This window comes from Gavialis gangeticus, unplaced genomic scaffold, assembly GCF_001723915.1.
Source record: "Gavialis gangeticus isolate Ggan-Ray unplaced genomic scaffold, GavGan_comp1, whole genome shotgun sequence".
In the NCBI taxonomy this organism is placed as follows: domain Eukaryota; kingdom Metazoa; phylum Chordata; order Crocodylia; family Gavialidae; genus Gavialis; species Gavialis gangeticus.
In genome coordinates this window covers 91,799,057-91,812,805 of record NW_017729025.1, presented here as the reverse complement: position 1 = coordinate 91,812,805, position 13,749 = coordinate 91,799,057, and the positions used below count along the sequence as shown (strand labels likewise).

The 13,749-nt window shown below is 43.1% G+C and overlaps 1 protein-coding gene across 2 annotated transcripts in view; it reads left to right on the top strand.

Moving 5' to 3' along the window:
- Nucleotides 1–13,749, top strand: part of SUSD6 (sushi domain containing 6) — a 163,120-nt gene that overhangs the window by 76,325 nt on the left and 73,046 nt on the right. For both annotated transcript variants that reach the window (XM_019519154.1, XM_019519155.1), the window contains exon 2: nt 8,260–8,441. In XM_019519154.1, the coding sequence (XP_019374699.1) occupies nt 8,321–8,441 (121 nt within the window). In that variant the 5' untranslated portion in view covers nt 8,260–8,320. The remainder of the gene's footprint in view (nt 1–8,259; nt 8,442–13,749) is intronic.

Genomic DNA, 13,749 nt, shown 5'->3' with positions numbered 1-13,749 from the left:
GTGCCACCCCCATCTACCCTGAGCACAGCCTGGGGCAGTCCCAGTCTGCAGTGGCAGCCCACCCCACCCCATGCAGATCTGGGGGAACACGCCCCATGCCCTTCCACGGTACACATAGTGGCAGGATCTGCCTCCCTCTCTTTGCGACTCCTGGATGAGCTGTGGCTGTCCCATGGCCCGCCCTGCTCCAGCAGGGCAGGGCCTGCCCCACTCCCTCCCTCACCACAGAGGCCTCAATATACCCGCCCTTGCACTCCTTCCCTTCCTCCTCACCTTCCACAACAACAGACTTACCAGCCAGGCATTGCTCTCCAAGCTGCTGGGCTGTGTATCGGAAATCGAATCGGTATCAGCCGATATGCCTTCTCTAAAAATCGGCCCAAAAATCTCTTATCGGTGCAGCCCTAATACAAATCTTTCAGAACAGTCCAGTTCAGTGAAAGTATGTCTTATGCTTACTGTTTTTCCATGAAGTGCGCACTGTACTGTGCGATCTTTGCAAACACGTTTTAAATTTCATCTTCCTATAACTCTCTTATCTGCCATTGTGTGCATCTTGGTTGGCCCAGCACACCACTCAGTTCTCTGAGTAACTGTGGCTAGAACCAAATGTCCTTTGCAGGATCTCCTCCTAACTACAGCGAGTGTATGATATGTGGCAGCTGTTGAAAGAGATGCCAGATTCTTTTGGGTTCTACAAAAATGAAGAAAACTGGATATGGAAGAAGCATACAAGAAGCGTATGGGAGGCCTGGTGAATGTTGTCATTGCCACTGTGTATTCCCAGGCATACACCTGTCTTTCTGGAGCAGGAGGGCTAGTACAGTGTGATGGGCTTATGCAGGGCTGCTTTGGACTTGTCTCAGTGCCACCAGAAGCTGAGGGCTTGAGGGTCTATGTTAGGAATGAGACCAGAAGTAGCCTCAAGGTGAATTTCCAGTTCTGGAATGTATCGGCAGACGTGGGTTGGTGGACATTAGAGCTGAGCACAGCCTGCCTATTCTTCCTGAGACCCTCTGCAGATACAATAGAGTATAATCCTATAGGCTTGTACATGTGGGCTGATGATAGTGACTCAAACTCCACAATTAAGGACCCAAGGTTAAAGGAGGCTAGGGAAATTGGGGGCTCCACAGGTAGTCACCTTCATGCTGCATGTGGCAACTTAATGAGTAACTTATTGCTTATGCATGTGGTGTTTTGCAGTGAAAGATCCTGGGACATGTGATCCTTGTACATACCAGGGATTTGAAGCGTCTACTGTACTGATTTCTTAAGTTTTTGTTGTAAGTGTGCTATGCTATTCTGTGTGAATTTGGGGGTGAGGGGTGGGATGAGGAATCTATATTTCTCTGGATTGTTTTGGGTAAAGGTTGATTCTCTTTGCTGGTTGCTATACCTATTTTAATGAGTAGCAGGTGACTACCTGTGGTCATCTTGGTTTGCTAGTCCGGGAATAATGTGGTGTCACTTGATTGGCTTGTGTAGATTGCTTTTTGGTGTTTTTCTGTATGCTTCAGTAAAAGCTTTTGGCATAGTGACAGTTTCATCTTGCCTTGCAATGGAATAGACGACAAATGCATAAACAAATGATGAACTTGATTGATGTTGTATACATGGGCTGGCAGAAACTTCAGAACAGTGCAGTCAGACCTGCTGACCATTTACATTAAGCCAATCTATGTGTGAACCTTCAAACAGGGTGCTGCCTGGAGAACCAAAATGTAAACTGCAACTGTAACCGAAGCGCAAAATAGACATGCGGCCGTTTCAGTAGTAGTGCTGTGTGCTGCATGTAGTGCCCCTCTTGGTTTTCCTTTTCCTTCCTGTCTCTTATCACGTGTGTGCATTAAGTGAGTGCATGTTTCTTTGCTCCCTCAACATATAAGCTTCCAGAGTATCAGGGAACAATAGACAGTTCTGCCTCCTGAACAGTCTGCAGGTGATGGTGGTGCTCTGGGAGGGAAAGAGCAAAGACCTGTAAAGCTGTGTTGCAAGAGAGACCAGCATTTGTGCTTGCATTGGAGACTGCATGGAAGCTTGGCCTTGATTTGGGATCATAACAGGTACTAGACACTTCATGGAAAGGTGCGGGTGCTTGGACTGATTCATTACTGATCTGAACAGGCACTCCTTGAGTTTCCAGTCCCATTCTGTACTCGTAGTTCTTCTGTGACAGTGCAGTTCCTTGCCCCCTTTGCATTTCCAAAGCAGAGTCATCCATAATCTCCTTGCATCAGAATCTGCATGCTCGGGTTTTGTGGGCTGACTGGGTCTTTGGATCTCAGAGTGCTTGTATATAGGACAGATATATGACTGCACATGGTGTGAACGTTTCCACTGGTGGACTTGGTGGTTTCTTTCACAATAGAAATAGTCGATTTTTTTCAGTGGATCATTCAGGGATGGGAGTAGAGGGGAATCACACAGGACACCCACAGTCTCCCAACTTGCTATCCCACCTATCCTGTACATGGGACAGTCTTCATGGAAAGAGACTTGTGAGGACAGAGCTGACTTTTAGTGACTTAACACTGTTACTCTTCCTCCACTGAAGAGACTGCAGAGTTTGCAGGCAAAGACACAGCTCAGCTTTGAGTTTTTTCTTCAAATAGTAATCCATGAGCAATGTTTTTATGCAACCTGTACCAATGTATTAGGAAAAACATCTCTGATATGACATAATAGCTCCTGAACATGAAATCATAGCTGCAATTAATAAGGTAGTGCTAGCGGGCATTTAGTCTCTGACATATATTTCAAATTTTGCCCTGTTTTGGCCTCTTTTGGGGCACAGGGTGTTTAAAAAATGAGATCAAGCCACTGTGTAAACTTCTACATAACTTCCTCCCTTAACTAAAGCCATTTGCTCCCTGGAGAACCCCAGATCCTACCTATGAAATCATTGGCCAACTACCATGAAATCCATTCTTTTTTTGAACCAGAATTTGTCTCAGAACAGGAACAAAGATGGCAGGCAGCTCTTACCAGGTTGCATATCTAATATGCCTGCATACATCTCTGTGGGGAAAAGCTGGGGGGACATTCATGACCTCCAGTTGGCATTTTATGGTCTTTTGGATATAGCTGCTTCACATGCTTTTGGCACTGTGGTGCTGTCCCATGAATGCCTGGCTGAGCGAGCTGCCTCACAATGCAGTGGTCGTGGTGAATGTTCCTGCTGCTGTTGCTGAAATTGGGGTGTATGTCTATGCATTCAAGCTTCTCCCAGCATCCTTGGCTTGGCAGAGAAGGGGTTAACTGGCAACTTGGAGCCTGCACAGGGCCGAGGGTAATACTTGGGAGTGGTCTGCAAGAAAAATGGGAGGTTACATTCCAGATAGTACAGTTTTATAAAGTGTCATCCAGTTTCCGGGGAAGAAAGTGTGGCATGAGGTAGTGGGGGAATGCCAGGAGATGGTTGACTGTCTGAATGCTGTAAGTGCGCTGCAAATTGACTGAGTGAAGGGGTGAGTAGTAGTGGCTAAGGCAGGTATGAGCTAAGGACAGAACTTTTATGGGGCAGGGAGAGAGATGGTGAGGAGTGTTCAGACATTAGATGGAGGTGGGAGAGGTGAGGGCACCACGCTACAAATTAAGGTAAGGGAAAATGCAGTAGCCTCAAAAGCAGAAAATGAGGCAATGTACATTTTGGTTTGTCCATTTGAGATTTGAACTTGAACCTAAACTCCCACAAATCTGCAGCAAGTAGCTTAAACTTTTTAAAAAATACAGGAACCAGTCTAACTTGTTTTCTTGAAATCTGATGGAATTGTAACCTAATAGCATGCCACATGATTTCTAGGTTTTTGCTGCCTCATGACTTTTGAGTGCGAGATAAGCAATATTGCTCTTGCTCTCTCAATGCCCTGTCATGTGAAATTGGATTTTCCTCACCTTAACAGTAGCATTTGCAGGTATTCACACTTGCTCACAGTCATCCAGTCCCATAAAGGAAAAAACCTTGTAAATGTGTCCTGCAGAACTGCCTCTCTAATACGACTGCCTACTGCATTACTTTCTCAATGCGATATATTATACGGCGTTTGGTCCTTAAAATCCTTTCAGTAGCACTTTTGGCAGGACGCTGAATGGTGAAGAAATACTGAGTTGACAGAGAAGTAGTTAACATCTGGCAAATACAGTGATCTCTTTAGCTGTATGCCTTTTTAAAATGGCATCCTGGCAAAGAGCTGAGAGACTAGGAACACTTTTCTGATTAGGCACGTTTCCCAAAGCCTCTTAAAGTAGAAGATGTGTGATTAACATGTTCCAACATCATGGGCTGTAAATATCAGGACTTCCTAGGGTGTGGCTTTCTGGGTGGGTGTGGAAAATCCTGTTGACCTCAGAGGGTGCCTAGACTTCAGTTAGCTCTAGACTGTGGTTTGCAAAGTTCCCCATAGCAGAAGACCAGCAAATTTGCACTTGCCCTTTTCTTTCCTTTTCTCTGTGTGAGACGCGTTATGTGGACTCAACAGGTCCTGAACCCTGTGAGCTGAACTGCTGTAGATCTCTGCATGCAACTGTCATGACAAGACTTACCCCAGTGAACTGTGCAGAAAACTAAGGTAGGCTCTTGCCAAATAGAGGGGGGGACAATAAGTGCTCTACATCCGGAGATGAGCTTGCTTGCAGTTACTGTAATGAGAGAGATTTGAGGGACTAACTTTGAGAATGTCCAAAGAACAGGAGGTCCTTTAAAGGGCAAAGAGCTCAGATATAACACTGTCCCTGGTTTTCCTGCCTGCACCTCTTCACATATAGCAGGCTTTGTGCTATTTCCTTTGTGTGGGTGGGTGCAGTTCTCTCACTGTCGGGTTGAGCCCTGGGCTACAGTACTTCTCTGATCAACCAGGCTTACCCAGCAGGCTTGACTAGGCCAGGGGCTGGCAATTATTTTGGATGGAAGGCCACTTACTGAGTTTTGTCAAGTCATCAAGTGCCACATGACAAGCAGCCAGGGGCAGATAAATATTAATTTTCTTAATTTTTTAGGGGCCCCACAGGCCAGATAGAATGGCCTAGTAGGCCATTCTTTTTGCCCACCCCTGGACTAGGCTCAACATCTATGATCTCCTCCATTTGATAGTCTGATGGGTGGTAAATACAGTGATTGGGAGGCTTTTTAAAACCAAAATAGGAACAAAACATTTGGCATATAGTATTTTAAGTCTGAGTAGGCCTGACAGTTTCAGTTACCCCCGTGGGTTTCTATGTCAATCTAAATAGCTCCCTGGCTTTCCCCTAGGAAGAGAGTATCCCTTTTCTTATCCTTTGATCATCTAGCTTTGCCACCAAGAACCAAAGCTGGAAACGCATCTTGTAACTTGATTGAATACAGACGTTGAATCTTTATAATAGTCATTCAGACACGGTTTCTTCACAACCCTGAAATGTTTGTGGAAGGGGGGTAAGGGGGATGCTATCCTGAGCCATTGCTGGGATTCCTGCTTGTCTTGCCTTTTAGACCTCTGTCAAGTTAAAGGGGCTAATTTGGATGTTTACTGTGAGTTGGGGTCAGCATTCAGCATGCAAAAACTAGTACCAAGCATTGCAGATGAAGCTTTGAATTTTCAGGGATTAGAGACTTCTTTATCAAAAAGCAATGAGGAAACACTGCCTGATGTTGGGAGAAGAGAGACAATTTTGTGCTATGTAGCAGCTCATCAGATCAGAAACCAGGCTGTTGTTGTCAGTGCCCAGGATTTGATTCTCCTGTGCTCTGTATTGTAGAGAATATAGTTTTCTGGCTGGTCGCTGAAGGGCATATGGGGGAGTGTCTATACTTTTGTGACACTTAGGTGTAACTTGTTATGCCAAGAAGGTTTCATTGAAGTAGAGGGGGAGGGGGGAATTTGCAATGCCTGATATTGATATAAGCAGAAAGGACACCCAAAATAAAGTAGTGCGTGCTGGCATGAGTTCCACAAGTTTAGTCATTGTTCTGACTCATGGAAGGCTGAGGTTGACTTGGCCATGTAGTAGAGTAGTTTGCATTTATGCCCCTGCATTTTAAAACAAAAGTAAAGTCCTGTGCAATAGATATGACTGTTCTGGGGATGAGTGCATTTGCTGGCTGTTCAGGATCTCGCGCTCTCTGCTTATTGAGTATCTTGGCTTTCTCCCCAGGTTAAGGATTTTTTTTTCATTCTAAATACAGTATAATCTTCCCTGAAAGAATTTTAACAGGTAACTGGCAGCAGCCGTCTTAATCCTTTTGGCACTGTGGAAGGAGAGAGCGGAGTGAAAAACATCAAGCTCTGATCCCTGAAACATGTCATAAATCCATTCTCACGCTGCAACTGTGACATGGTGGCTTCACACCCTCCCTCCCCCGGCTTATTGTCGTGAGTTCTGGGGTGCTGACAAAGAAGTGTCATGCTAGCAGCCTGCACTCATGGGAAGATTCAGGGCTCTTAACGTGGCAGCTTAAGTCTTGTCTTAAACCTGTACTTTGAGATACCTTTGCCTGCCTTAAAACCTCAACTTTCTTACAGATTTATCAAACATTGTAATTTTCTTAGCCCCTTATTTCATTTTCAGTCACTAAGCTGTCTCCAAGATTAAACCAGCCTGTTCAGTTTCTGGCGATACTCATTTGCTTCAATTTTAACAGGGCACCCTAGTTAATAAGGTTTGCTGTCTTTCATATCTGTTACCAAATGTGCTTAAAACCAAAGTTTCACAATCTTATTATTCATTTGCTTCCTGTTTCCTTCACTGTCAGTTGCATAGAAAGGACTGTTACTCAACTAATCAACATGAAAAATCCAAATGAATAACTCAGAAAAGAATCAAAGCGAAAGCAAACCCACTCTGGTACAGTGACCACATTCACTAAAGTGAAAACTCCTAGCTAAAAACATTTTTCTTAAACTTATTTATTTAAACAATATACATATTTATAAATCTAAAAAATATAATAGATCAAATAAATATTATATCCTCTGGACTGAGAAACGGGCATGGGGGAAGATCTTATTCCCTAAAGAGAATCATCCTCTGAAAATGTTCAGTATGTGGGGGAGAATGTGTTGGAAAGGGCATGGAAGCAGGGAAGTCATGATTGGCTGCATAACCTTGCCTATTGTACTGATTACACTGTAAAAGATGCATTTTAGCGAGCAAGGGGTGCTGAGGACTACAGTTCTGAATTTCTCAAGGGTTTTTGGAGACCCTTTGAGCAGTGTAGCAGTATCTTTTGGATTTATACAAAATATGACAAGTCTTGTGATATGAAGCCCTTGCATATAGAGTGGAGTCATACTGTAGCCTTTTTCCTTTGCATAAAATGGGGCTTCAACTTTGTGTTTTCCTTGGTTTCCTAACAGCTCTTTGCCATTACAGCAGACTTTTGCATGCCTATCTTGTTTAAGTGTTGCAACAGGTAGCAGACTATTGGCTGCATCTCCCAATTCACAAGCACAAGTGATGTCATATCCTTGAATTTTAATTGGCTGTGCTCTGTAACATGAAAACATTGCATCCAAGTATTGCAATCTACTTTACATTCACTCCTTAGGAGCATGTGAGTACGTTCATGTTTGTTGGGCTTGCCTAGTCTCCTCCAGAGGTTAAAGTTTTTACTTACCAGAGGTGAAAGTGTTTGAATGTATTTATTGTAGGTATATAGTCAGGTTTCACTGCTGTTTTTCTGAGACTTCTAAAAGTAGTGGCTGTCTAGCAAAACTTGAGTATTTGAAATCCTATTTTGGGAAAGATCTCCAGATAGAGCCTTTGGGATTGCCTTAAAACAGGGGTAAGGAGTAGGGTGCATATAATATTAAATGTAAGCCATACTTCTCTGTTACTTGTAGCTGAAAAATAGTAGTAGATTTGAACCAGAGGAAAGATCTAGACTTTAATATACCAGTTCCCATTCAGGTCTTCTTGCAAACTCCCCTTCTGTAAAATATGGGTCCATTTATTTAGTTGAGCTCTTGTACATGAGATACAGTTAGGTGTATTAGTCTGAATTCAAGTCAAGACTTTGTGTGTTGTTTCGCAGCATCTGATAAAATGAACTTCAGCTCACAAAAGCTTGTGCCATGTGTGTATATATAGGTGTGTGTGTGCATGCACGCTTTGGTTAGTGTGTAATGTGCAAATCTACCCTACCTTATTCTTGCATGAGAACAAGCATTACCTTTTTTTTTTTTTTTTTTGTATTCCTCTTGTGTCCTCCCTGCACTCCCCTGCTTCAGGTGCATAAGTCTTCCACAGCTAAGTGATGGTTCCATTTTTTTTGTTTTGTAGACTGAATCACTCCCAACCAATCAGAACTCCTGAATTTTTCTAAGTCTTTGGAGGATAAAAGATGTGCCATGGAATGATAGCACCAAAGAGCAACCCAGGAGTGCCACTTGCTTTGACCAGTCATGGATTATTTCTTCCACTAGTTATCTTCAGTACATTCATCTTGGAGGGCCAGGCCTCAGGTAAGCAAAATGTTTACACTGCCATTTTATTTTACACTACTTTCCTCTGTGCAGGAAGGGGCAGAGAGAGAAATCATGTGTTTACACACATACTCTATGAGAATGGCAAATGGTAAGCGAAACACATTATATGAACTCAGCCCTTTTTTGTGTGTATTTGGTTACAACAGTACATATCTTCCTATTTCTGCCCTGTCTCTCTTAACCTTCCTCTTTCCCTTTTACTTATATCAAGGGCAGTCAGGCATTTTAATAGTGTGAAGTACAACCTTTGTAGATAGATTCTTATGTAGAACTTCTCTTCATCGTGTCAGTTAGAGCAATTGCTCGTGTAGAAAAGTAGTAGTAGAAGTGTTTAATGTATTCTCAGCACTTAGCCTGTGTGGATATTGGGTCCAATATCCTGCTCCCAGGTCTCATTGAATGTCCCTGTAGTCCAGCACCAGCTCCTTATATAATCAGTCACCTCTCCTGTTTTTCTCTACCAAGTAAAGAGCTGGTGCTGGGCTACAGGGACATTCAACGAGATAAATAGATAGATGTGAAGACAGACTTCAGTTGTTCAAAATATTATATATTATTTATTTATTTATTTAGTATACAAATAATATATTATTTTATAATAATATAAATCTATTATAGGGAGAGGGATATTATTTTTTGTTTGTTTTTGGACAGCTGCAGTCTGTCTTCATCTGTCTCATCTTGCTACCACCAGTAAAAATGTAACGCACTCTCCTTAGCCTCAAGCTGTCCAGTGTTCCCTGTGATTTGGTTCTGAAAGATACCATCCCTAAAACTGCAATTAGATATTGAAAAATCTTAATTTGAGAGAGTAGTTTGTTTGCAAATAAGCAACAGACCTGCATAGAGCTATTAAACAGGAATAGTAGTAATCTGTGCCACTGTTTACATTTTTTCAGTTCTATTGTTCAGCAACATTCAGTTACGTTATAGGAAGGAGCACTACTAAGCATTCAGTCTGCCACGGCAGAAAGTGCTGGAGCTGCACTGAATTTGTTTCTTTTCCTTCGCATATTTTACTGTAAGACTTGAAACCAATTGTTGTAGACCAGGATATGACCTGCAAGCTGTAAATGGCTCATGGGGCTGCATCATCTGGTTTGGATGTTGCAGCACTTAACACTGCCACTGCTCATCCTTCCACCAGATTTCTGGTTTGTGGAGAGCCCCATGGCCATCCCTGGATTTCTGGATCAGGTCTGTGGGCCTGGATGAGTTGGGCATCACTGATGTAGACCTATTGATCTAACATGATCATGAGGCTGGAAGTATTTTTGCCCAGGTATGAAGGTGTTTTCCTTCTAGGGAGGAGGGAGAGAACAGGAGTAGAGCAGGGGCGGGCAATTATTTTGGGTGGAGGGGCGCTTACTGAGTTTTGGCAAGCCATTGAGGGCCACGTGATAGGCAGCCGGGGCAGATAAATTTAGAAAATTAATATTTAGGGGCCCTGCAGGCTGGATAGAATGGCCTGGCAGGCCACATCTGGCCCCCGGGCCACATCTTGCCCACCCGTAGAGTACAGCCTTGGTCAGCATTGGAACCTATAGAAAAAAATGTTTTGTGGGGAGTAGGTAGTTAGATACAGTAGGATGGGTAGGGGTGTGTGTGTTGAGATCCTGGTGTAGGAATTAAGAGAATTGCTGAGAAGGAAAGGAGGAGACGGTAGGCTTTGTGGTGCATAAGCAAGGAGGTGCACCTGCAGCAGCCTATCAGCCATGGGTAACACTAATGAGCAAGTGTGCCAAGGAGCTGAGATCCAGATAAATAAATAATGAATACAGGCAACTAGCTTGGAAAAATGGTAGTCCTCTCTCCCCTCCTCCCACCTCAGCATCCTCATTTTGTTTGCTTTGTTTAATGTTTGGGGAAGGAGCTTGGGGACCAGGGGTATTAAGATACAAGCACTTTCTTCATAAAGACACTCTGTAATAACACTGCCTTGAAAGCTAGGGCAACTATAACATGCTTGGTAATTGCCACAAATGTGAAATGAATAGTTTTGTTTGCATTGATAGAAACCTAGATGTGACAGGCTGTGCTCCACACAGAAAGACCTAAGGCAGAGGCTGTGGCTACTAGAGCAATGCATGCCACCTATATAATAGGCCATCATAAGTTGCGTAGTAGCATGGTCATTTCCTGTTTATCGTCTATAAACTCTATAAGCTTTAGTCCTTGGTAGCTAAGAATCTAGGCCTAGACAAGAACGCGTTCTTCCTGCTGTGTGGGTGTATGCAGAGGAGAGAGATTCATTTCCAGTCAACTAGTGTCTGGTCCCTGCTTTGGTTTTAAATGGATTATATTCACACAGGATTTAAAATGTTATATAAAAGATATAGGAGATGTACAAAATCTTAAATCCATGTATACAGAATATGCTGTTTGTCTTGGGCACTTCTCCAAATCCCAATGTGATAAATTGTTTAGTCAAAGCAGGCTATAGAGTGTGGAAAGGGGGGGCTTTGAACTTGCAGGGCTCTCATTCAAGTAAACCTTACCTACCATGGTATCTTGAAAATATCAGTCAAATTACAGCTCTGTGATAAGCAAAGGATCCTTCCTTTTTGTGTCTTTGACAAAGCATATAGCAGAATTTACAGATTTGTTGGAATCTGATAGGGCTGTGTCATGAGTGCTTCTGCTGTGGGCTAGGGATGAACTTGGAGAAACATTCTTGTCCAGCCTGCTGCAAGGGAGATATGTGGTTTGTTTTCTAATCTTTTGGACCTATTCTACCTCCCCTAGGTGGTTGGGTAGAAGGTGTTTTTAATGCTAAACTATGGACTTTTAAGGGTACTCTTAAGACTTATCATGGGAGAATTCTTTCTTTCTCCTCTCCTGTGTCCCTCCACATAATTTTTGGGGTTGGGAATTGGGCAAAAGTGAGAGATTTTTTGATATATGGACTAAAAATGTGATTGTTTAGATTTTGTTCTGCCTATTCCATTTCCTGGTAGGGCTCATCTAGATTGTGGCCAGAGTATGGACCACAAGCTGGAGGAGGAGGAAAACTACCATGAGTCTCCTCAGCAGGAGGAGAGAGTTGCTCTTTTATGAAGTGTGTTTCTTCACACTTTTTAAAGGCCCTTCCCTTGGCTATAGCATCCAAATTGGAGGGCCTTGTGTTTATATCCCATTCACAGCAATCTTTTGTCTGACAGTTTTTATTTTTTGGAAAGGCAACAATGGGCCATAACTTGTTTGTTAAATTAGGGTATAGTTCCTGAAACATTCTGAAAGCTTCATATCAAATGTGATTTGAATGATGCAATCTCTAAGATTGTCTCTCCAAAAACCTAGGGGATTTTGATGGAAGGAGGTAGTTAGCGCTGTTAGTCTGAAGTCAAGCAAAGGTAAAAACAGGCCAAGATTTCCCCAGACAAAACTTTTTGTTCTGGGATCCCACATTCTCCTATTCATGAACTATTGAGAACTTGGAAATAATTTGGGGGTGGGGGTGGTGAAGAGCAGGGAGAAAGTGTAAAGGACTGCCCTCCTCCTGCTTTGATGCCAGCTAATAATAAGGGTGCAGATAAACATGACAATTTTTGCCCAATCCGGCCACAGAAAGCAGTTTATATATAGCTGTGACCAAACACAAGTGCACAGCTGACAGCTTCACAAATGGCTGATTGCGTGAAAATCTGACCCCTCATTGCATATGGTATCAGGATAAAGAGGTTTCAAAATGTGTCTTTTGTAACTTGTCTGCAGAGCTTCCAAGTCTGTCCCTGTTTTCAGAATGGGAGGGGAGGGGGAAAGGGAGTGAAGGGAGTTCAGTCTGGGGGCTTTTCAGCCCACTCCAGAGGATGAGGCAGGTATATTGGTGTCCTCCCGAGGGTAGGAGGGCTCCAAATCACCCACACCACCCTTCCGCACCAGCTGGGGAGCCCTAAGAACAAGCTCCCTGTGCCTCCTTCCCCAGTCTCCATTCTGAAAACTGCTGGCACTGGTAGAGAGCCTGGCCTTTACTGCAGGAACCTGACTGCATGCTCTGGCCCAGCCTCCATTCCTCTCTTCCCTGGAACCAACAGTGAACTTCTGTTTGGTCTGAGGTAACTTGGTAACTCTGAACACATCAGAAAGTTCTGAGTTACACCTGTCTGCTCCCCAGTAAACTCGTTGTTTGCTTTTAGCTTAAGGTGCAAATCTACCCTAGCTTCTGCCTGATTTTTTGGTGGGTTACTCCTTGTGGGTGATGCCACTTACTGTTCTCAGAAAACATGTTGAAGGGTTCTAGGTCAATTGAATTGCTGTCTCAAAAGTTCTCCATTGAGTAAATGTCAGTATCCATAAAGCAAGCTCAGGCTTAAAGATGCATTAAAAGAGGCAAGTCCAAATGCATTTTTCATTTAATTTAAAGCCACTTTACTTTGATCACAAGTGAAATATTGTGCAACTGGCTACCTATTCTTTTTTTTTTTAAATGAGGATCATCATTTAAGATGATAAATTGAGCCTGAATAAACTGAGGGAGTTCCACACCTGTGTATTGTCCCTGATGCAGATGCAGCAAATGTGGTGCTGTTCCAAGCTCAGTTCAGTGCCAAGGTTATAATGCACAAAAGCTCTTGGATACTGTTGAGTGATGTTTGCATCCCACTGAACAGCCAGTACACTTCCTGCTCTGTCTTGTAAGCACAAATCCAAGGCATGAAGGGTTTCTGTTGGCTTAATGTTCTTTTGGAACATGTACAAAGCAGAGATTGGCCTTGCCTTTATAACGATGAAGATGAAGTTCAAGGTGAATGTAGTGGATATGAAAACAAGGACATGATAGTACTGGCTAGACAGGTGGAACAATATGGGCCTGTTCAACATATAAGTAAATCCCCCTATTCCTAACTTGCAAATGTTATGTCAAGGCTAGAGATTGGAGAGTGTACAGATTGGTGATGTGCAACAGGTGTAACTTATTCCAAGAGAGGTAGTTAGCCATGTTAGTCTGAAGTCAGGCAGAAGGCGGGGTAGAGATTCAAATAACTATCCTTATTGTAATAGCCTGCTTTGTGCATGTCCCTTCATAGCATTTAATGGAGTGAGCTCTGGCTTATGCATCTCTGGTTTAATTAGTCTCCAAGGTGCACCTTTACCCTGTATTCCAGGAGATCACTGATCAAATGTGTGAATGCAAAAGGTGCTAGTACTTGTGGTAGTTGCTTTCATGTGGGAACAGGTCCAAAAGATCCAAATTAGATTGCTGAGACATGCTTTTGCTGATGCTCCTAGCAAGATAGGAAATCATTTAATAAAGTTCTGTTAATCAGTTTGCATGGTTCTAGGG